At 38.8% G+C, this 24,474-nt stretch overlaps 2 protein-coding genes across 3 annotated transcripts in view; both read right to left on the bottom strand.

Moving 5' to 3' along the window:
• FCHO2 (FCH and mu domain containing endocytic adaptor 2) overlaps positions 1-5,402 on the bottom strand; it is a 75,699-nt gene extending 70,297 nt beyond the window's left edge. Inside the window, exon 1 of one of the 2 annotated variants that reach the window (XM_072416244.1) lies at positions 5,224-5,402. In XM_072416244.1, the coding sequence (XP_072272345.1) occupies positions 5,224-5,256 (33 nt within the window). In that variant the 5' untranslated portion in view covers positions 5,257-5,402. The remainder of the gene's footprint in view (positions 1-5,223) is intronic. The other variant, XM_072416245.1, reaches the window with a different exon arrangement.
• Positions 5,403-12,287: 6,885 nt separating this feature from the next.
• The window catches only part of TNPO1 (transportin 1), a 44,314-nt gene continuing 32,127 nt past the window's right edge, over positions 12,288-24,474 (bottom strand). Inside the window, exons 20-24 of the mRNA XM_072416243.1 lie at positions 21,994-22,069; positions 20,313-20,412; positions 19,937-20,011; positions 18,901-19,044; positions 12,288-18,397 (exon numbers count right to left, since the gene is read on the bottom strand). Coding sequence (XP_072272344.1) covers positions 18,937-19,044; positions 19,937-20,011; positions 20,313-20,412; positions 21,994-22,069 — 359 coding nt within the window. The 3' untranslated portion in view covers positions 12,288-18,397; positions 18,901-18,936. The remainder of the gene's footprint in view (positions 18,398-18,900; positions 19,045-19,936; positions 20,012-20,312; positions 20,413-21,993; positions 22,070-24,474) is intronic.

Here is a 24,474-nt window from a genome sequence, read left to right as displayed (position 1 = left end):
AAGCTGCTCATCAATTTACAGACTGAATACACAGTTGTAATAAATATTTGGAAGCTTATCTGTAAAAGAATTTGTATTTCTATCCAGAGAGTCCTGAAATTTACATTATCCTGGCTTGCTCAGATAAGAAGGGCCAGGTTGGTGGGCTGAATGTTCTCTTCTGCTGGTAAAGGGTAAATGAACTTTAAAACAAAAAGCACTTCCTGACCCCTGTGCTGACCTCCCCTAACCCTGCCTGAGGTGTTCCTTATCATTCTCTAGCCAAACAAAAAATGATGGTAAGCAGAGTCAAAAACATTGCATGCTTCTACTTAGCAATCAATCACCAGCCTGACAGACCAAATTTGAGAAATCATAAACATGGAAAAAGCTTTTGTAATTACAGGGCCTCTTTACCGTGTTATCGCCCCCCAAACTGTCCGAAAGACTCCTAGGGGTGAAAATGTACTAGTCATCTCCAAAATATCGAAATGTGAATAATTGGTCTCTCCTTTACAATCAACATATAACTGAATGTATGGATTCTTGCAGTTCACCTACAAGAACTTTTAGTAAGTTTCACAGATAAACTTATTGCTTTGTAATCTCATAATGCAGAACGTCCTTCATTGCTTTGTATGTAATCCACTAATCAGCATGTCAGTGCAACATATTAATACACTTAAGAGCTTATTCAATACGTGAACATAAAAATAACGAGAAATAAAAGCAAAATGTGTTTAAGGATTTAGGCATTGAAGCAAACTCAGTGAAAGATGAAATCCTATTTTTTGATATAATTTAGAGAACTTATTGTATAAGATTTTATCAGTGGTAATGCTGAGCAAGCATGGGATCAAACTAGTTCCCTATGAATATGACAACCATAAGTATTATTATTCCTTAACATTGGAGTCCTTCTATCAAATCCCTACACAATAAAGGTATCAATATGCTGTGTGTCTTGTGTTGTGTTCCAAGTTAAAAGCATAACACAAAGCCACAAATATAAAACAATGATGTATACAGTAAAAGCACTCAATCCGCCAGATGTGTGAGATCTACACACCCATAACATAAAGAATTACTCATCAACCAAGCAGGTTAAACAATACAGAAATATGAAGAGATACTAAAGGATACAGAGATAAAAATAGCACCAGCATGAAACAGGTTTTGCATATTTATTTGCCAAGTAATAAAATCAGGATATAGGTACTGACCACAAGGATCTGGATCTCCCATACAAAGCAAACGTGGCCACAGGGGACCAACCAAGGTGTAGCAGGATCTACAAATCATCCATAAAAACACCATGTTTCGTGTTACATTGCAAAATGTAGGGAAACAAGGGGATAGAAGGCACATGGATGGTGTAAATAGTGCCTTACCTTCCACAGGTAAGGTTTCCTGCTTCACTATACATCATACAGAAATATGCCCAGGAATAATAAAACCACTTCATGGCTCAACCATAAGTAGAGAGACAAAACCTATACATAGGAACTACATTAGCTGACATATAAATTGTATTTATGTTTATCTGGATAGGAGATTTAAAGCTGTCACAAAGCATGATTCATGATCGCTTAGCGATTCAGTTTCACTTACAGCCCCCCCCCCCATCAAATAACACTACAGTCCTAGAGAGTGCTAGTTGTCCTGCAAGTTTTATTCCAGTGTTTATTCCACTCTTCCCAGTGCCTCTTATTAGAGATCCAGGCATAAGGGGAAAATCTACACACAGAGACCAAGCGTTCCTAATTTCTGACCTTTTTTTTTTTTAAGGGTACTAATTAGAAGATAACTAAAGCATAGGAGACAGTTAATCTAATCCTTCCGGAATCCCATGGATCCTGTGCAACAAGAAAATAACGAAAACAGAAAGATGCTATGGCCAAATTTTTTACCCATCCTCCATTCTCAGAACTTATTTCCTTTCCTATTAACCAATGCTGACCCTTTATCTATGCTTTTACTTCATTTTTTAAAAAGCCCAATTAAATAAAAAGGCGAAGTCTCAAAGCAATCGTGTTGATTCCAAGTATGACCTCTGGAAGTGATCTTTACCAATTCAAAAACCTATAGTGTAGCTGAACTTGTCCACAGTGCCCTTTACCCGTCAACAGTTTGAGGTCTTACAATTGCGCACCATCTACGTCCTGTGACTTGAAGTCCTGCCTCTCATGTGGGCAATACCTAGGCAGATTTGCCGTTTTCAGGAAGCCATGTTCACAATCTCCCACCAGCCATAATCTGTTTACATTATACAAAGAAGCACACAGACGTAGTGATGACATCAATGGTTCTAACATAACATGTACTGTTTATACTAGACTATATGGAGATTTTTTTTCCCCTCAAAATGCTGTTAGAAAGGGAATATTGGTTTACACTTGGGTCACACCAGTAGATGTCACAGTGTCCCAATGTAAAGTGAGTAACAAAATCTTGACATTGGATACAACAGAAATAAGTTTGTTACACACTTTAGAGCAGCCTTTTTGGTTCCGCGGACCACTAAAATCACTGGCTCCTGACTCTGCAGGTGCAGGGAGCCGGGTGTCAATCAAAGGGGGGAACCGACCCCATAGTGACATCATGGTGGCATAGCCCCGCCCACCCTCCCATTGCATATCTAAGCCTGCGATGGGAGAGTGGGCGGGTCATGTCCAGGGTCACAGCCTGCCAACTTTCCTAAGCCTGGGACTTGTATTGGGACGTGTTCCATGGCTCTGGCCGGTGCGTCCCCCCAACGGGGTCTTTCTCCTGACCCCGCTCGGGGGTGCACCGGCCAGAGCCGCGGATCGGGTCGGCTATAGCTGCTTTAGAGGACACAGTGCCATCTATTGGTGGCATACAATCTTACAGAAAAGATCATAGCACAACTGAACCATCACAACTAACTCAAAAGTACAAAATACTTTACCCAGTAATAACAAAGGGGAAAAGAATATACACAGACTAAGCTCATATTTTTTTTTCTTTTACTTGTTTAGAATAAAACACCATGGATGTATTTATGTTCATTTTATTGGCATTTCTATTGATTACGATTTGAATGTTAGCCATTACTGATTAATTTTGTGCTAGGTTTATACTTGAGTCTAAGCGTTTTCCAGTATTTTCAGATAAAAATATGTACTTTGGTTTATATTCAAGTATATAGAGTAATAAAAAGAAATCTAAGGATTTATCTAAGAATGTCATGTTGGTGAAGGGGGAGGAATAACCCAGAGAAGGCAAATTAGAGGATTAAACTAGCTTTAAATACATTCCTCAAAACAAAAGTCAATGTTCTTATCCTGGGCACAGTGCAGAGAAATGGAGAGACCCAACAGGCCACCCAACTACAGCTGCCAGCAGAAAAATACAGAGGATGGGGGAAGGGTTACATACAAGGCCAGGCAACCTGAACAAGGAGGCAGCAGTGACCAGTCCTGATTATAGGAGGCTCCTGCACACAGTAAATCTTCCACACTGGATTACCGCACAGATCTGGAAAATGTGTCTACAGGTGATGAGGAAGCCCCATCACACCCCATTAGTAGCTATATGAATGATGTACGACAATGGGTCCCTCCAGGGGTCTTATTACAGACTGCCATCAGACATATAACCCACATTCACTGACAAAGAATGTGCCCCTCCAGGTAATGAAGATTCACAACATGCTATCAGCCATATGTCTGATATACACTGACTGAGGGATGGGGCCCCTCCAATGGATAAAGAAGCACCAATACACCCTATTAGTAGTCACATCACAAAGAATGGGCTCTGTCAGGCGAGAAGGACAACCCATTACACCTGGAAACCATATCACCCATATACATCCTGAGAGAATGGGCCATTCCTGATAATGGGGACACCCCACTGCAACCTGCCAGCCACCATAATGCCCACATACATTGGGGCATGAGGAATCCCCATCACAAAATGCCAGGTGATAGGAAAGCCCTATAAAGCATGACCATCAGTCATGTTAACCCATCTACAATAAAGGGCCCCAACTCTGGTCATAAGGAAGCCTTATCACACCCTGCCAGAAGCTATACAAACCATGTACATCCACAACAGGGTTCTCCCCAGGCCCTTTTAGCTAGGCGCACCACCCGGCATTTTTTAGCACCCACCCAGTTGTTTTTGGGTGGTTACTGAAGCGTTTGGTCACAATACAGGTGCTGCCAACCGCCTACAAATTCTTCCCATCCGGCTTAAAATAATTTCTGAGTTGAGCACTGCACAATATTAGATGGGGCCCTTCAGGTGATGAGATCACCCCATTATCAGCAGACTTTTAACCCAAGTATAAAGACCATGGGGGACCTCCAGGTGATGAAGAAAACCCATGACACCTTGTTAGCAGTCACATCACCCATTTGCATCAGACCCATCGGCCCTCTGGGTGATAAAGTCAGCTGTCAGCCATGTATGTTGTCATCAAAGCAACAGGCTCTCCAGATGATTAACTTGCCCCTTTACACACTTTTAGCAACCATTTCACCCATGTATGTAGACCATAGGGCCCCTCCAGGGGACCTCAGCCCATGAAGGGGCCCCTCCAGGTGACCACAGCCCATCAGGGGGGCCCCTCCAGGTGACCACAGCCCATCGGGGGGCCCCTCCAGGTGACCACAGCCCATCGGGGGGCCCCTCCAGGTGACCACAGCCCATCGGGGGGCCCCTCCAGGTGACCTCAGCCCATCGCGGGGCCCCCTCCAGGTGACCTCAGCCCATCGCGGGGCCCCCTCCAGGTGACCTCAGCCCATCGCGGGGCCCCCTCCAGGTGACCTCAGCCCATCGGGGGGCCCCCTCCAGGTGACCTCAGCCCATCGGGGGGCCCCCTCCAGGTGACCTCAGCTCATGGGGCCCCCCAGGTGATCGCACCCATTAAAGCCAGCAGCAGCCCTGCCCCCTGCTCTGTGCCCATCAGATGGTGAATATATTGGGGTATGGGGGGCATTGTGCTCCCCCAGGTGTCTTCCCCTCCCCCCGGCCTGTTGGAGGCCTCTGAATGGTGTGGTACTACAAATCCCAGCATGCCTTGCCTGCACATGTAATTATAGGTGCTGAGCAGCTCCAGGATGAGGGACCACAGGTCCCAGCACACCCCATGTGATTGCTAGGCAGCCGAAGGGCCCCGGGGCCCCAGGTGCAGCTCTCTGTCAGCCGCCCTCCAGCTCTCCCCGCTCCCCTCCGGGAAGGGAGGCCGGGCAGGAAGAGACACAAATCACAGCTTACCCAGAAATTCTCCACGAAATACTCCATCACCATGTTGCTAGCGGACGTAGAGGCCAGAGCCAGGCCCCGCTCTCTGCTCCAATGCGGCCCAGTGTCCGCCGGCTCCCCGGCCCGCTCCGGTCTCCCTTCTCGGCTTCTGCCCGAGCTACGGAACCAGACAGATCCCTCCTCCCTCTCCTGGCACTAGGAGCGCGCATGCGCAGAACAGCCAAGGGAGTGACTCTGGCCCACAGCGCTCCCTGCTGGCCAAGTCAGGTAATGGTGCTCAGTGCTGCTTCAGTCTTCCTGATCTGTAATAAGAAGAATGAGAAGTATGTGCAGCATCTGTTCACATGTACAGGGCCTGAGCTATCCAGAGCTATCCTGAGCTATCCTCACAACATGCTGCAACAACATTTACTGCTGCTTTGTGTGCACTGCAAATTAATACCTAACTATAAAAACATTACAAAACAATTGCCTAAAATCAAGCAGTGTTTTTTTCACTCAATTTGCATTTATTTACTTGTTGATCCTGCAAGTTTCATGACCTCACACCTAGGGTGACAACATTGCTCAAGAAGGAGCAGCGTTGTCACCCTAGAATACATTCTCCTTGTGTGCAGTCAGTAGGGTACACTGAGCCCCATATAATGTGCAATACTGCACAGAAATCAATGTCTGATATTCTCACTGTATGCAATGCATTATATTGCTACAATGCACCGCTGAATGTATCTGTCTGCTTTTGTGCACTGCCTCCATTTAGTAGAACAATGGACAGCAAGGCATGGAACAAAGGCTACATGAGTATAGAGGGCTGGAATTGTCCAAGAAGATGAGATTCAATGCTAACCCCAGTGGAGAGTCCATCCTCTCCATCAAGGTGCCATGAGATAGACTTAGACTGTGCCAGGCTGATGTACAATCAAGGATGGCAAAATATCTATCCTACCTATATAGGAATAATAAAAAAAAAGTCCTAAAAGTGGCACTATCGCTAAAAAATACAACCAGTTTGGTCTTTGGTCAACTTATTTTTGTCCTGATTCTCAGCCGTCTTGATAGGCCAAGCCGGAATGATGTGATTCCTGGTAATCCACACCAAATTTTATTTATTCCCAGCAGCCCCGGGGGGAGGGGGGGGGGTCTGGATACCAAGCCTATTGGCCCATACCATACCCTGGTTACCCAGTCCATCCTACTCTGAGCTGTACATGATTGGCTGTTTTGGTTTTTAAAGATCGCCAAGTATGTATGTTTTATTGTAGGAGGGATATTGGTTGTCCCATTCTAGAAAAAGACTTGTCTGCTTGGAAATTTTCAATGGTGATGGATTTTAATTAAATTCAATAGGCTGACGCAGATGAATGTTTTTAGAGTGGTTATTTTTCACACTAAAGTAAGTCTATTTATGAAGCACTGTACCTGACATTCACTGAAACAGAGAATCTTCCAGATCTATGATCCCCATGTTTCAGTGAATGTCAGATTGACTGCTTTATCACAGTGCAGTGTTAAAAAATGCAACACTTGTTTTTCATATATCTATTGGAATGACCCCAGACCTGGTTTATGGTTTTATTCAGCAACTAAATAACAAATAGGCCTATTTGTCTTCCCTAAGTTGAACTTTGATGAATACAGGTTGCTTGTGTTCTTGTGTGCTGGCCTAAATGTATAAATCCTCAATCCCATCCCCAAAGGCAACTTCACTTTAGTTCCCATTTACACTCAAGTATTAAGCTGCTATTCCATTTATTGTAGAGTAACAGACAACACAGTGCAGCACAATGCAATCATAAGGTGCAATTTGGCTCCTATGGAAATTTACAGTTGCAGCTTTTCCTAAATTCCCTTCTCTCCCTAACTACCACCACTCTGCCCAGCAGGGTTTAAATTCTGACAGTCAGGCCTGCTTTGGGGAGCTTCACCCTATGGCCTTGCCAAAGCTTTTCATTAAAAGGCAATACATATGCTGAACCTGTGCACCGATTACTCTATTTATTCCAATGGATGGACCATATTCATGATGGACCCAACTTTCCAAAGTAGTATAGTCTCATCCATAGGAATGGATAGGACCAGAAAAAGCCACATGCAGCTGGAACATGACATAGATGGCACGATTTACAAAGTTGCAAAGTTATCTAAAAATAAGTACTAAACACTATGGATATTGGGGGTCTTGAATTACATATAAAAATATCCTACCCTGTTCTGTAACAAATCGCATGATGTTCCCAATTTCTGCAAGCTGGGTGCATGTTCTATAGTGTGCAGGGACAGGCGTGTCCCCTATCACACTAACCACCACACTGTTTTGTATTGTATTCTCCTGCAGTATATCTTTCCTCTCTCTGCAGCAATAAAGTGAACATGTCCTCATGAAATATTAAACTAGCATATTACAATATCAGAAGGCACCGTAAGCTGGAGCTCCATTTTGTCTAATTGCAGCTTCAGCTATTACAGAGGATGACTTAGGATGTAAATGCATTAACTTTTTCATTAGATACACTTACTCTTTTCTACCTCTCTTCCCCTCTCCAAGCATGAATTTATTAGTTTATATGTAACTATATACCTGCCCCTCTGACATTTTCACTGCAGGAGAATATAAGAAATATAACATGCGCTGGAGTTGGGGAAGGAGACGAAAAGGGTGAATGTAAGATGTAAGTCTTCTTTCAACTTTTAGCAGGATTTAGCTGGGGAATTGCGGAGAGCAAAACCACATGGGGTTCTGATGAACATTGAACCCAAACTTAGTTTCCAGACCTCCACCAAGTCAATAGGAGTCAAATCTTAGTTATGTTTTGACCATTTTAGGCGAACTAATAAAATACTCAAAAAATATGGAGTTTACATATGCAGCTTTAGTAGTGAATGAAAATGCCCAAACCTTTTAAATACCATGAAAGTACTTAAATCCCAACAAAGAAATTCTGGTATTTGCCTTATTTCAACAAAGAAACACAGTCAGAAAATAAGAGAAAGATGGAGTGAGCCTAGAAGGGGGAGAACCCAATCCTTGAGAACATAATATTGCGTATTATTATTATTATTATTATTATTATTAATAAACAGGTTTTATAAAGATCCAACATATTATGCAGTGCTATACATTAAATAGGGGTTGCAAATGACAGACGAATACAGACAGTGGCACAGGAGGAGTGGACCCTGCCCCGAAAAGCTTAGAATCTAGGAGGTGGGGAAAGTATCACACAATAGGAGGGGAGATATATAGTGGTGGGAAGTAGTGATGGTTTTAGGAGACAGAGGATGGGTAGGCAAGTTTGAAAAAATGGGTTTTGAGTGCTCTTGTAAATGAGCAAAAAGTAGGAGAAAGCCAGATAGGAGTTGGGGCAGCCTAGAATAATGTGCGATGAGGTTATGAGTGGGGAAGTCATTAATAGATCATTAGAGGAGCGAGGAGAGAGGCTAGGGGAGTATTTCTTTTACCAGGTCAGAAAGGTAAGTGGAACAGCCACTGGGAAATAGAATCAGAAAAGAAAGGAATAATAATAATAATAAAAAGAGTATCATAAATGACTGTAAAAATCTCTAAAAAGGGAGAAAACCAAGCAAAATGCAATGAAGCCAGAGAAAACTGTAGGGGAAGTGTGGGGGGTCAACTCCAACACTGTAATAAAACAGGGTGCATGAACGAAAGACCTAAAGTGGCCAGATTGTTGAGGAAACCAGAAACCATCAGACTTTTACCCCATGTTTAAAACCAGATGTGTCGTAGTCACAAATTAAGCACCAAAGTATAAAGCTAGGCCAAGCACTAATGCAAAGTGAGCAGCCAGAAGAGAACATGTAGAACTCAAGCAGGAGCAGAACGATGCCTCAGAAATGTCTGACTGGAAAGGGGATGTGGAATGTGCAAGTGAAACTCCATCCAGGGAAATTATGTCACACCCTATACCCTATTTGGCAAACCTGTAAGAAAATTGGAAGTTCAAAATAAGAACCTGTTGCCTGTTCCAAATAGTCCATTCACAGAAGTTAGCCTTTAAGGATAGCGCAAGTGCAAATCCCAAAGCCAGCACCTCCAGGTCTGCAGCTTACTTTGTAGAACAGAAAGAAGTCTGGAAAGTACTTAAGAGTGCAGAGTCCTCCTGTAGCTACAATAAGACATCCTCCTAGGACAAAAAAAACAAGACGTGCTGGGGTTATATTCTGAGCCACCCTGAATCTACAGGTTTTTGTTGGTTTGTGTCTGTAGGTAACAGTAAAAAATGTAATACTTTATGCGCCCCTCAATGGACACAAAATAAAAGTATCAAAATAAATGACAATTGTATTAGGAAGATAGATTCATTTGTGGCTTTTATCTATTACACAGTATTTATATAGTGCCAAGATTTTACACAGCTCATTACAAAATCCATGGTCTCCCTCAATGTCCTCACCTCAATCTTATGTTAATGTCTTTGTGTATGTTATTCTTCAATATAGTCTAGGGTCAATTTTGGGGGAACGACAATTACCCTAACTGCATGTTTTTTGAATATGGGAGAAAACCCACAAAAATATGAGAACCTGCAAACTCCATACAGATAATGTCCTGGCTGAGATTTGAACCTGGGACTTAGCGCTGCAGAGCTGACTGCTAACCACTGAGCCACCATGCTGCCCATCTATCCATGTAATAGTTCTCTTTTATCCAGATCCCTGTATAATCTAGTAGTAGTTAGTCACATTTAAAGCAGAACCAAAATTCCACTTCAAAAATCTGCAATCAGGCCAGATGACCCTTCTGCAAAAACACTCACCTGCCTAATTTCTAGCTTCTTCTGAAAAAAAAAAAAAAAAAACATGCCAGAATGATGCTATAATAAAGAATCTGGAAATGGATGAATTCCTGCAAGCATGCACGAGATTTATGTCATCAAAGCCAATAACAATGGCTGAAGATTGGAACCAGGAAGAATAGAAGATGGGAGCTCCTGTGACAAAATTGGAGTCATTGAGTGTCCCTTCTGTAATGAGTCTGCATGGTTGCAATTATTAGTTTTTATAGATTAATTACAAGCACGAGTACTGGTAAAGCATAATGATGGAAGACATTTGCCAGCCTTCCAAGCTTCTTCATCAGTGACAAATGCAGTTGAATTTTGTGGCTTCTATATTTGCTTAGGACCTAGAGTCAACAGTCTTCATGAAATATTACAAAATGTTTAAATATTAGATATTATATATCATTTTTTTTTTTTATCAACTTTTTTGAGCTATATTCATGGCTATGCCTTGGCAGTCAATGTTTGCCTGAAAGACGCTTCCTGGGAAAATCTGTTTGCTGTGAGAAGCATTGCTGCCCGACGATCCTTCTCTTCGGTATAGTATTCTGGTAGGCAAAAGAGTGGAAGAGGAAAATCTGTGTGCATATGGAGGCCTCTTACATTTGCTATGAAGGTATGTATGAGAATTATGAGAGAATCTGGATCATAACCAGATACTTAACCAACAACATGAATTGCTACATCACGAGCATCATGTTTGTATTATTTCCTCTGGTCATCTCAGTCCAGATGGAGATATTAGCTAAACAAAAATGGCAGCACATTATCCTGAAGAAGAGATTGTCAGTTGCTAAATAAATGGTCACTCCTCTTCAGCTTGTCATTCAGTAATTCCGCTTGTGTGTGCGCATACCTCCAACTGGCTCTAAGTCAGCCTGTGAGAATTACACGGGAGCTGCCACTGCTAATATGGTTTTAATGGTGCAAAGTATATTGCGTCATGCTGTATTGCGAGTGTCATTTACCTGGAACTAATTAAATATATTTAATTAGTAAATATATATTTTCCATTCTCAACAAAATTACCCTGCCTTTTTAATGAAAAAGAAACCTGCATTTTTGTGTCTTTTTCTTAACTGTTTACATTTTTATAAAATGACGTTACCAAAACAAAGCTCATGTGTATTATTTTGTTCCCATAAGCTTTTGTTAAATTGGCAAACTATAGAGGAAAAGTAGAAACTCTGGCCCACAAGCATTAGGCGGTTGGCCAAAACAGTAACATGTTTGGCTTTCACATAGTGAAGTGTTATAAAAAAATCAGGTAAACATCACATTATTCGGAACGTAAGCAACTGGAACGCTGCCAGTAAGCAGACACTTCGTGCATCACTCCTGCGGCGCCCTTGCGTTCTGAAACGACTTCTGCTTTTCTGGCTACTCACAATTCGGTATAGACTTTCTATTGTGCTGCCCCTTGTATGGGACATTGTGTTTATATAGCACAATTATATTTATCGGACATAAAGTAGATTTGTAACTACACCGCATATACCATACTATTGTGTCCTGGTATTTTTTTTTTTATTAATTCAAAAAATATAACACAACCAGACACTACAATATTCCGGAATTTACAAATCCCTGTGGGTGTTCAGATAACAGGGAGTTGACTAGTTTACATGCACAATGAATTATACAGGATATTTAATGAATTAAATGAGAAAAAAACTCTTTGAACAGTTTTAAATGCTGGCAACAGAGTAATGTTACATGTTGGTGGATCAGGGCAAGTTTAAGGGAAGATATGGACGAAAGTGAAATACCTATTGGCTCAAAGCTTTTATGATGAAAGCAAGACAATTGAAGTTTTTAGATATTCTGAATTTCTCCAATCCCCTCCACCCAAACATGAGACCAGTGTAAAAAAAAAAAAAACTTAAAATGTAAGGATAAACTTAGCTTTAACCAGGGTCCAATCTGCTGTCTCTCCTTTGCGGTATTTTAAAGCAGCCAGGTACCCATAGTATGGAACTTATTTGCTAATATCGGACCCTTTTATCCCAGACAAACATATTACAATAAAAGCTGTGGGTCACCCTTATTTCTGCTTATGGCACAGTTTACCATGCAGGGCAAAGGTATTTACATCTCTGGGTAACTTTGAAGAGAAAACAGATATTTTGTTTTTAGAAATTACATAAACATCTAATGGGCAATATGGAAAAGATGTTCAGTAGAAAACATTTACTACATTACATTTTGATCTTAATATATGATCTATACTTTTTTTAGGGTTGAAGAAGATGTAGAAAAAAAAACACATGCTAGTTTGTACTTAAACAACTTTATTAACACAGCCAAGCAGTGATTAACATTCACATCTATTATCACATCATACAAATGTAAATACAAAATTACTACAGTACAATATATATATTCTCTGCATGATCCAAAATATTTGGTGGCCCCAAAAATGTTTAAAATTCAGCAGCTTATCAAAAACTAAAACCGTATTTATTCTTTTTAACTTTTATTTAAAGTGTAGTTCAATATTCATAGGCAAACTTGAGAAATATCACTCAGTTGAATAGACTGGCTAAAGGAAACCTTTGGCTCTCCAGCTATTGAGCAGCCACTACATGTGTGAGTCCTAGTGGTTGCAACATCAACGCTGGACAGCCGCAGGTTGCCCTACACCTGTATTACGTAGCATGAGTCTAAAAATTAACATCCTCTAGGGTAAAGTAAAGAAATCGAGTATAAAGCTTTCATTCAGAAATGCTCTCAACCTAAGTTGTCAGCAGAAAGATATTTTATCCGCCTGAAACAAAGCAATCAATTTGATGTTTTCACGGGAACATCAAGCCCAAATTCTTCTTTATGTATATGTGCATATTGCTTTATAAAAAAATATCATATTTGATTGTTTTCTCACATGGCTGATTGAACTGTTCAGAAATCACAGTGCTAGAGATTCTATTACTGATGGCTATCTATTCCAAATTTAGTGCTGTAAGTATCCCCACCCAAAGCAGTGGTCCTCAAATTTGTCCTCCGGATCCTGAGAAAGACCAGGTTTCTGGGAATCTTGAAAAACATTCTTGATTTATAAATTAGTAACATTCACCTAAAAGCTCAAAATATATGTGGCTCCAGAAAACTAAACTTCAAGAACCACTTCCAAGGCTTAGAATATTTCCCCCCCCCCCATTTAATAGAGATAAATACATAGAGAAGAGTAGCTGTGTTAACATGACAGTTGGAAATGATACATGCTTGTCTGGTTTTTGACACGCTGATTACACAAATGACAAAATCGATGTTTGTGAAGTACACTACACACAATACACGCATTCTATTTTCATGTTGTGGAATCACCTCCAGTGGCCATCTAGCAGCTGTAGGTTATTTTTTATTAATATTTTTTTAATTAGACAGCAACCAATTGAAATTTACCAGTCAGTGTTCTAACCAATTGAGGGTTAGAACCTCAGTGATGAATTGCTTACATTTATTTTCATTAAATTCAGATTTAACAACCCGGCTCTGCATACTGGCTGTGCCATGTAAAACTCAGGACCAGATAGACCGAAATGCAAAGGTTTACAGGTAAAACAATTCATGCATGTATATTTTACCTGAGTATTTTGTAATTTGTCAAAAAACAAAAAAACAAAAAACAAAAACCTGTAACTTCATTGGCACTTTAGATCAGGCGGCCTTTAAATGGCCTTTTTTGTAAGTTTCAATAAGAGACAATTAATTTGTTTTATATAGTTTACAGCACACAACTGCTCTTCAATATAGAAAATTGAAGTTCATTATAGGCAGACCCCAGTGAAGGCCAGGGGTTGCAGAAGTTGCTTTATTAATGAAAACGCTGAGCTGCAGTGTAGTTTGTTTTCTATATGAGGGCCCGATTTCCCATTTCTCAGTACCAATGTCTTATCAATACTTTTTTTAATGCATGCATTTCATGTAACAGTTTATGTACTCAATTGAAGTATTAATTTTTAAATGGTTTATAGCATTATTTCAGTTTCACAATCTTGGGTTTGGTTTACAAACTGATGACAGAGGCTCACATATGACATTAAGCCAATAACCAGAACGCAGCCCCTGGGTTTACCTACAGCTGTAAACATTTCCACTAGTTCTTTCACTGGCAGCTGTGTGTACAGGTTGGCATCATAAGTCATTGATAAATTCTTTGCAAGGCTATCCTGCCAATATCTGAACCCATACAATAAATTCTGTTTAATAAAATGCTACATTCAAATTATGCTTCTGTAGGTTCCAATATATATATATATATATATATATATATATATATATATATATATATATATATATATATATATTTATTATATATATATATTGTGTGTAATTGACAAGGTTTGTATCATTACTTTGCTGCTGACTACAAAGTACATGCTGAACATGCATAATAAAAGCAGCCATTTTATAACAAATTTAAAAAAGTTGAATTCTCTAATACAAGACAAAATTCCATGATTGGCAACTACTGGGTAAGCCAACAATTGCTTATGTTGTTTAGCTTAAATGACAAGTAATTCCTTTCTGTAAATATGATCCAATGTAAGAATTAACCCAAATCTCTTACTGAAACACTTCCAATTTTTACATTGTGTTCCAATCTGGTTATCTCTTGGGTTCTTACATGCCATGGGAGATCAGTTCATACATCTGTCAACCACTGCAGATACTGCACTATTTGGAGGTCAGGTCCTTCAAAAATGAAATGCCTACTTTTACAGAGAATGGCTATACCAATTGATTTTGCAATGGCAAAAGTGAGAAGGCTTTGTTATTTGGGGTGAACACGCTGCTGCACCCCAATGAGATGTTAAAAACCTGGAGATGATTCAACACACCAGAACCCAACCATAATTCATCTGTGGATGGCCTCAGCCTTTAAATGAAGCACAGAAGTTAGATTCCCAATAGTGGTCCATCCTACATGACAACTGAAAAGTGTGTGATTTAAAAGTGATCACTTTCTGTTACCAACTTAGGTTGATGGGCAGTTTTGATCATTGTTAGAGTCCTTCAAAACAGGGAAGCTCAAACAGGAAAGAGAAGGTAGATATAAAAACAGTAAACACAGACCTCCTGAGGTTTCTACAACATAAAAATATTCAAGTAGAGAATCTACATCACATAGCAGCGGCTATTTCTGTAGTTTAGCACTCTAACAGCACTTTTATTCAGTGTGAAAGACAGACAGTTGTAAGCCGTGCTTTTAGCATGCCAAGAGGCAGAAAACACTGGAATGTAACAAGACAAAGACCCACAATTCTATAAACATTCCACTGACATTCAAAAACTGTCAAGACGAGACCACAATAGTAAGATGCTTTTAAATATCCCATGATGCAAGAATCAAAGTACTATTAACATTAAAAAAAAAAAAAAAAAAAGTAATCATAAAAGGCAACCCTGTCTTCTGTGACCATCAAGACGGATAGACTGGCATTACAGCGTCAAACATGGCTTTCAGGTGAAAGGTTAAAAATCCAAAAAAAAACAACTCGTTTTGGTTACAATTTATCAATTTTGCAGTTGAATGGTTTTATCATAGTTTATATGTTGGCAGCTTCCAGAAAAAAGGATCACTAGAAATACATTTTTATACATTATGGGCAGAACGGTTGGGCTCTGTAGTTAGCACTCTGGCCTTTGCAGCACTAAGTCACGGGTTTCTGTGCCAGCCAGGACTCTTTCTCAAGAAGTCTGTGTCTGCATGGGTTTCCTACGGTTACTCCCATTTCCTCCCACATCCCAAAAAACATGCAGGCAGGGTATAATCAGCTTTCACTCAAAAATTGTGATAGGACTTTGTAAAGCGCTGCGTAATTCGTCAGCGCTATATACATACTGGCTAATAAATGACAAATTAGAAGTCATATTTGCTTTGTCACAACTGGAGATCTACATTAAGCACAGCAATTAAGTAGACGGTACTACATTAATGATTACTGCAAATGTACTTGTAATGTAAGGGGGGATAATAAAAATGGTGAGTGCTGCCCATTAAAGAGAGGATGAGATAACCAAAGAACTTCTGCAACATTTTTAGTTTTATGGACAAAAAAGTTGGAGAGCAAAAAAATTACAATTTATCTGATCAAATACCTTGGAAGAATTAAGTATTACAAGTAACAATATTAGGAACTTTACCAACCCTGATTGCTGGCATTTACCATTATTTAAACAAATTAATTACTTTTTTTTTTTTTTTTACATGATACTGGAGGTTTTAATAAATATGAAAAATTACTTCATCGCCTTTTAGGAAAAACTAAGCGGAGCTCAGTAAGCGCGCTGTATATTTTCTCTTAACAATAATCTGCCACCAAGTCTACCCGTCGTCCTTTACCATTGATTGAAAACAATATTAATAAAACCATGCAAATTATTACAAAATTGATTGTTATTAAATTTCAAAACGAGTACAGGGGCAAAGAAAATATTCTAATAAAAATGGGTATGGCTTAACTTTGAAAGTTTTTATTATTTGCACCAAAAGGGGAAAAGTGACTGTTTCGGCTCTGACCCGCAGAGTTTAAGTCGGTTAAATTTCTTTATCATCATGGGATACCTTTGAGGCGACTTGAATTATTATTAAAGACTTGCACTTTGACATTGACACTTCTGTTAGAGTGCCAGTTAAAGTTTTCACATTCACAGTACATAAGAAAATACACATGGAAAGAAAAATAAAAAGGTTAACTTAATAAGGGTTTATTCACAGGAATACAAGTGAAGGAAAAAAAAGCAACATAAGAGCTGAACAAATTAATTGGGGGATATAAAGGGGAACCACAACCCAACATTCATTCTGTAGCTATTTAACTTGCACCCCTAAATAATTCTGCTTAGGGTACAAAGGGCCACCAACATGCGCCATTGATACAGTGCAGATACCCTGCATCACATCTACAAAATCAATGCTTTATGATCATGCTTTGACAAAGAACATAAGAAAAAGAACTTATGATGGGTAATATGTTGTGAAGTGTCAATGTATACTAAATTATAGCAATTAACTTGTCGTCTATAGTTTCAGTATGCGCCATCTAAACTGATCTTACTCTGTGTAACTTTTAGTAATCACTAGTACTTAATCATGCAGAAAGCACATCACACCGATAGCACAAAGGCAAACAGGTTTTTGCACAAGTCAACCAGCTTTCCACATTGTGTTGCTATACGATGCATATTTTCCCCCCCTAACAGATGCTGGAGATTTTTTCATTTATCCCTCCCTTCCCCATCAATGAGATTTGCAGTAGGCCCTGCTGACAGACAAAAGGGCTAAGGTATAACCGTATTTCATAGCACTTAAAGCAATTAACTATGATACTAAAAACAGACACTATGGATGCAGGGTGAAACTTAATGGATAAACCGAAAAAAAAAAAAAAAAAAAAAAAGGCGCATACAGATATTGTTGGCCTAACTTACTATGTGATACAAACTTAACCCCGCTAAATTTATTAATTCTTAACCACTACAAGAATCCTGGACTGCATGCCCTGGGAGAAGGAAAACCCTCATGACACTGGTGCAAAGCATTTCATGGTCTCCTCTAAACTGGAAGAAACAATTTGCCTTGGTGTACTGTTTAATTTTTGCTGCAAAAAGGAAAACAAATTGCAAATTATCGTTCAGCAAAGGAGTGATTCTTAAAAAAATATATACTTATATTAAAGGTTCTTAGTAAACTAAAATAAGGAGTTTCTTTTTTACTTGTTCCTTCCCCTCCTGTAGAAAAAAAAAATAAATAATATAAAGAAAACAAAATACTAAATTTGGCATTTTGGTGGACATCAATTTATGCAGTAGATCTTTAACTTATTTCACAGGCATTGAAGTGCAGACTGCAATTATCTGCTCTTAATACACGCAGCAAGCTGTGTTTAACTTTGCCAACTTCATCTATTTATGTCTTCATTAACATGCAAACACAGAAAATTCCCAATTAGTGGGATAGTTAGGCAACCTTTTTGCTTTAAAATAAATGCCATTTACTGCTATAATCCCCCATTCTTAGATTTCCTTTTAAGTGTGCAAAAATTAGTTTCTTCTTACTTAACCCTCTAGAGTTCAATTATAAATGTACCCTAAGTACAATTCCCAAAATACCAGAATGTGCTGTTTGGCGATGAGAATTTGCTTCTTCACATCCAGTGCAGAATTGTAAAGGAGACATATTTCCACCCACAAAGGCTCCAGACGGTTTAAACGTTTCCCAACATCGACTTAATACAGTGACGGCAACACCTCCCTCCCGCCCCTCCCAGTAGGCTTTGGGATTGTACTGTGTACCCTACTGGTTTGCCCTTCCCCCCTCTTAAAGGGTAGCTTTTTCCCTGGGTGCAGAGGCTCCCCCGCTGTCTCCCAGACTGAAGGACCTAAAGGGAAGAAAGAAAAAAATAGGTATTATTTTGGGTCTGCATTACCACATATTCATACACAGAATAAAGATAACGATAACCCTTGCATAAAAGTAGAGGACAAGACAAACATATCCTAGAGGTAATTGTAACAACCAATTAATTTCAATCACACAGCCTGCCTGAACGCTTTCTTCTTTTTATTTATATGTAAAATAAAACTATATTTGTATGTTCACCTCTTACAAATAAACTGTTGAGCATTTATCCAGAAAAAAATGGAAATGTTAGACCACAATGGATGGTAACGGCTATAGCTGCAAAAAGGGTTCATACTTTATGCACTGCTAACCTAGAACACTTGTGCTGATTAATTCTTAGCTGCATATTTGTTTCAGTTTAGACTTAAGAGGTTAACCATGCACCTATCACTTTCACAAAGGAAAGGAGAGGACTAAAATGGGAATTTGTGTTTCTCTCAGAAAGGTTTTTACATACTGTTTTACTGCAATGCTACTTACCCCTAACGGTGAGACTGCAGCTAGAGTACATCTAGGTTAAACTCCATAGTATGCTGCAAGACGTTCTTTAAGGGGAAGCGGAAACTGGTCTGAGAAGCGTCTCCAATTTTCATCCCCTACTTGGTTTTTAAATCCGTGAAGAATCTACAAAGCGAAAAACATATGATGTCAAATAAGCAAGCAGCTCAATTTACCAGTGACAGCTAAAGGATTATTCATAAATGATTAGTGATAAATAAAAACATTTCAAGCAAGCTCCCTACATTATCTATAATTAAATATCCAGAAATATGATATTCTGTATTATACCTCCAACTTGGAGAAACTAGAACATCATAACATTTCCCATGCTGTCTGAAGCTACTCATACATGGCAAGCCCAGAGCAGTGGAACTAAACTCGCTATATTCAATTGTCCCCTATCTGTTGCAGGGCACCACAATCTTCTTTCTTCTTCTCTCCCAGAAGACTATCTTTAGTCATCTTGAATGGTTGGGCTGGGATGATTAACTCCCATGCATGCTAGCTGGAGTTTATTAATAACATGCGCAGGGGAAGCCAGGATTGTCAGGTATGCCGCCAATTAGAGCACAGCTTAGCTTTTTTTGACAGACACCCGAAGTGATCTGGCCGGTAGGAGGGATTAGTGCAGAAGAGACATGGCCTGCGTCTTTCTTCAACAATATCCTCCCTGATCATGTACTTTTAAAAGTGGAACTTTAGTTCAGGTTTAAAAAAACAAAATTGCAAGTGATCTAGAGACATGCACCAAGAACTCTGGTATTATATTACTATGCAAAAATTAAGACCATTTCTCTGACCTGAAAACACAGAAATTATGTTTTTACAATATATCCAGTATAAAATGCCAATTTTCCTTCCCATTAAAAAAGTCAGAGATTCAAAAAATACATTCTTCGTAAAAATTAAATTTTCAGCATCTACAACAACTTTGGAATCCCTATATAGTCCTCCCTCTCTGTACTAGAATGTATTAGTTACAGTAACAGAATGAAACTGGCAGTACGTGCTGTACCTTATAGAACATGTCTCGAAGATCTTCCTTTGGATTAATCCATGATGCAACTGCATCACAGAAAAATATAAAATCCTGAAAACGACAAACATGAGATCAAAATTCAAGAACTGCATTAGTCACTTTACAGTGGTTTCATCTTTATTAATACAGCTGAGAAAATCACTAAAGTACAAAACAAGCACAAAAGTAAACAACAAAAAAATGGATTTTTTTAACCAACTGCTACATTATTCATCTAGCTGCACCTGCAAAATATTTAGGTAAATATGGTTTCTACCCTACAATTGCAGAAATCATTCTCCAATGAAAAAAGCCATCATTTTACATAACACCAAGGAATCACATCCCTAAGATATAACATTGTACATCTTACCTGAACTACACCTCCAGGATTAACACTGATCATAGTACAAATTCCACGAAAAGCAGAATCCTTCTCTTCATTGTCCCGGATGTTCCGTAATGAAGTACACCTAAGGAAATCCCAGACAAGTTATACCACTCTTCGCTTTACCAGAACACGAAAAAATAGAGAAGCATTAAACTGTTAAGAGAAATTTGATGTGGTACTTTGGTGCCAGCTGCTCTTTTTTATGGAAAATAAAACATACATCAGCTTAATAAAAAGAAAAGAGTGATAACAATTTTCTAATATCTGTGATTATTACAATGTTTACACGTTCTGCAATTCTGCAGAGTTGGCTAGTTTAACACCTTCTCTGGCATTTACTGGCACATCATATGTCAGCTACCACGAACCTTTACCTGCTGGAAGCCATTTCAAGATGTGATTTGGCACCTGTGGCCTTTAAGCGACTTTCATTGGCTCGGTCGACTATATGTGGCCCCCAATTGTATTTATCATAACTGGCCATCAATATTAATGGTCAAATCTGTTGTACACGAATCTGCCCGACATAGAAGAGGAGCAATCTATGGCAAATCCCCATCTGCCTGTGTATAGCCACATTTTTAATCACTTTTTTTTTTTTTTCTTTTTAACACAACAAGTTTAAAAGTCCCCACAATACAGGACATTGCCATATTTAATGTAGCATATAATTGATGTAGAAAAAAAAGTTTATTCTACTGTATATCAAACCACAAAAAAATAATTTCGCCAATGTAACTACTGTATAGGAAGACATAATTCATTGGCGTGCAGAGTATGTGCATGCATCATTTCTATCAATTCACAATTGATGCCGCTTTAAGTATACCTGTAGTTTATGCATGGAAGAGAGCTGCTAAAAAGCTTTTTATTTTAATATATTTATACACACACAGGTTGACATTCAAAACTCCGGCCATCGATAATTCTGTTCCTTCAGATTTCCGGCATGGATTTCAGTGATCATTTTAAAATTTACACTGTTTTCTAGAGGCGCCGTTTATGTTTTGATGGCGCTGTACTCCAGAATAAGCTGTTGGTTCCTGCTTGCATGTGCTTTCCTGCTCATTCCCTCTCATTTACTTGCTGCAATATAGCCCCATTATGGATTCAGCATCCATTTAAAGAACTGTACAGGTAGTCATTTTCTTTTAAATACTATACTGCATATGTAACCGTAAAAAATCCGGAGTTTTTGAAAATCCGGCACTTCTCAGGTCCGTTTTGTTTTGCCGGATTTTTGAATGTCAACCTGTATAAAAAAAAAAAAAAAAAGTAGATCACTGGTTCTAGTTAAAGAGGAAAGGTTCCAAAAATAACCCCCTCCAATGTCTAGACAACAGGTATACTGGATATACAAAGCTCTAGACACAGCAAGCATGTGACAATCTTATCCCATGCTCCCATGCATCATCAATTAGTTAGCCACAACAAAGAAATAGGTAACAGTTTACAATGACAAAGTTTAAATAAATAAATAAAAAAAAGAAAAAGGAAATAGAAAAAAAAAATGACGAAACCTAGGACAAGATTAGTCACATGGCTGACAAATGACTCAGGATCATGTAATAACTGACAAAAAAATTAAAAAAAATCTAAAGATGTGATTTGTAAAATAAAACATGAAGAGAAATGAATTAAAAAAAGATTGAAGAATACACACCAGGGTCTTATAAACTGCTGTAGCATGGGGGCCACCTCTTGAGGACAAACGTAACCAAGACGACCAATTGTTATTGCTAAGGCAACGCAATCACGGTTATACACCACCAAACGCCAACCAAGACATGAGCAAATGAGGGGGGGAGGAGAAAAAATAAAGAAAAAAACAACAAATAACTCAGAAACAGAAAACAGAATTTGTGTATGATAATAAACATAAGATATCACTAGTGTAGTTTATGAGCACTGCCTTGGCAAAGGTAGTGACACATGGCAAACCATCTGAAAAAGGTTAGAGGATTGGAGGGGAGGGGAAGGGGAACAAGGAAGGGAAGGAAATATGAGAGAACACCTAAAACACAGAGCCTACTGTGCTCATCAGAATACATAAGCTAAATTCTCATTTTTAAGGCCAGATTTATTTGCTTATAAAATCTAATAAAGCTAAGAATGCACTATGGATCATTTTCAATCAATTAGACAAAAACATCCAATCGATGAAATACACATTCAAGTCATTTAATTTGGGATTGATAATTGAACAGAATGCCTAACCACGGCAGTCTTATTATCCCTGTGATAAGGAAACATCATCGCCTTTTACAACACATGCAATGTAGCCGTTTTGCCATTATTGAAGTCTGGAGAGGATTGAGCAACCCAACGCCCCCAACCAAGGCCAATATGAAGATTCAGCAAAGATTTCTTTTTTTTTTTTTTTTTTAACTCAAGCTTTTGCTAGAGTTAAACTTAACAAGCACATGGAGGCCTAATATACAAAGAGGCAATAAGGAATCAAAAGATAGTCAATATAAGAGCAGACAGAAATCCTAACGGAAGCAAAAGAAAGACAAAAAAACAGCTGGGCTCAATTTCATTTTGGGAACATGTGTTTCTTTGTATATAAGTATACTAAACAGCATATGCCATTTAGTTTGAGGCTACCTTTATCAAATGTCATTAAGGCTGAAGGATCATGTGCCCCATGTTGTAGGTAGGACTAGGCAATGTATAATATAATATAAATGCAATTGTTTGAACCACAATGTCTCTGTCCTACAGGACAAAAATTAGGATCCATCGCATTTTCCAAACAAAAAATCTTATGCTGTTTAATACATACACTTATAATAAATATAGATATCAAAACACACAAAAATCAGTTATGACCCAGGCTCATCTTCATTTCTGGATGAATAGACAACAAGTAGCCTATAGTATAACCACTATTTTGTGCAGGCACCTGGAAGAAGCCAGTAAAGACAAGCTTTCATGACAAAACACAGCTTTAAAACAGACACCTGCTAAAATAAACCGGCCAGGTCATCTCAACCATTCTTGACTTTTCTGACTTGGGATTTTTTTTTGTGTTAGAATAAGACAAAAACTTAAGGCTGAAGCGTTAAAACATATCCAAACCCCAAAACAAAAAAAAAATGTATCTAAGTAGCAGCTTACCAAACGTGACTACAATTCATTTTTCAGGTTGTTTTATCATCAGTTGGTATACCCACCAGTAACATGTTTCCTATCCTAAGGGGACAACACTCACTGTACCTTATTTTATCAAGAAGTAGCATCAGCCTGAGATGCTTTCATGATTTAGATTTCATCAACCCCCACAGTCAATCATCACAATAAAGAGGGCATTTGCTGTAGTTTACAGAAAATAAACTGAGGAGATCTGATAAGTTTGTAATTTCACTGTAGTTAAAATTAAATATTATTGGGGTTACTTTGTGAGGCAAAATTATACTGATAGACTTGGGACACTAAACGGGCTGCTGGGTGTTAAATTGACCCCTACCGGAAAAGAGAATACATGTTCAGACCTCAGTCTGGTCTGGTCACATTGTCCTAAACATCTTGCATGTGCTGCATGACAAGTAAAACTGTCCTCCCAGTTGTGTACGTTCACCTCGCACATTATATATTATTCAATGAACATAAAACTACCAACATTATCAAAAGCCATACATTATTTCTAGAGACATAGTAAATATATAGCCAGGATAATAAAGTATAACCGGTAGTTAGAAGTGCTGTGCAATGTAACATCTAACCCTAAGCACAAGAGGAAGGAAATTATTTAATCAGCATAGCGTTTTTTTTCCATTGGTGGATTTTAGGTGTACTCTCATTATGGATGATTTATTTGTTCAGACAAGAGAAATGAGAGGGGATGCTGGAAGTAATTTAAAAACTTTGTAAGCAAAAGTAAACAAATACTAAAAACTCAGCAAGATCTGTATAGAAGCAGCATAAAACAAAACCTATGTCCAGGTGACACAAACTATGCAACATTCCCAATAAACAGGCATTTGTGAACAGTCTGATGACAGCATGCAATTAAAAGCGAATGATGTTCTTTCAGTTTAAAAGCTCAATGTGGGACTCCCATTTAAAACATTGATATTTGTCCTCTTGACCTTCAGGTACAAAAACATGATTGCCACTCTTGGAGGGGATATCTTCCAATGGG

Source organism: Pyxicephalus adspersus, chromosome 6 (genome assembly GCF_032062135.1).
Source record: "Pyxicephalus adspersus chromosome 6, UCB_Pads_2.0, whole genome shotgun sequence".
NCBI lineage: Eukaryota > Metazoa > Chordata > Amphibia > Anura > Pyxicephalidae > Pyxicephalus > Pyxicephalus adspersus.
The sequence above is the reverse complement of the archived record's forward strand: the minus strand, read 5'-3'. Positions and strand labels throughout refer to the sequence as shown.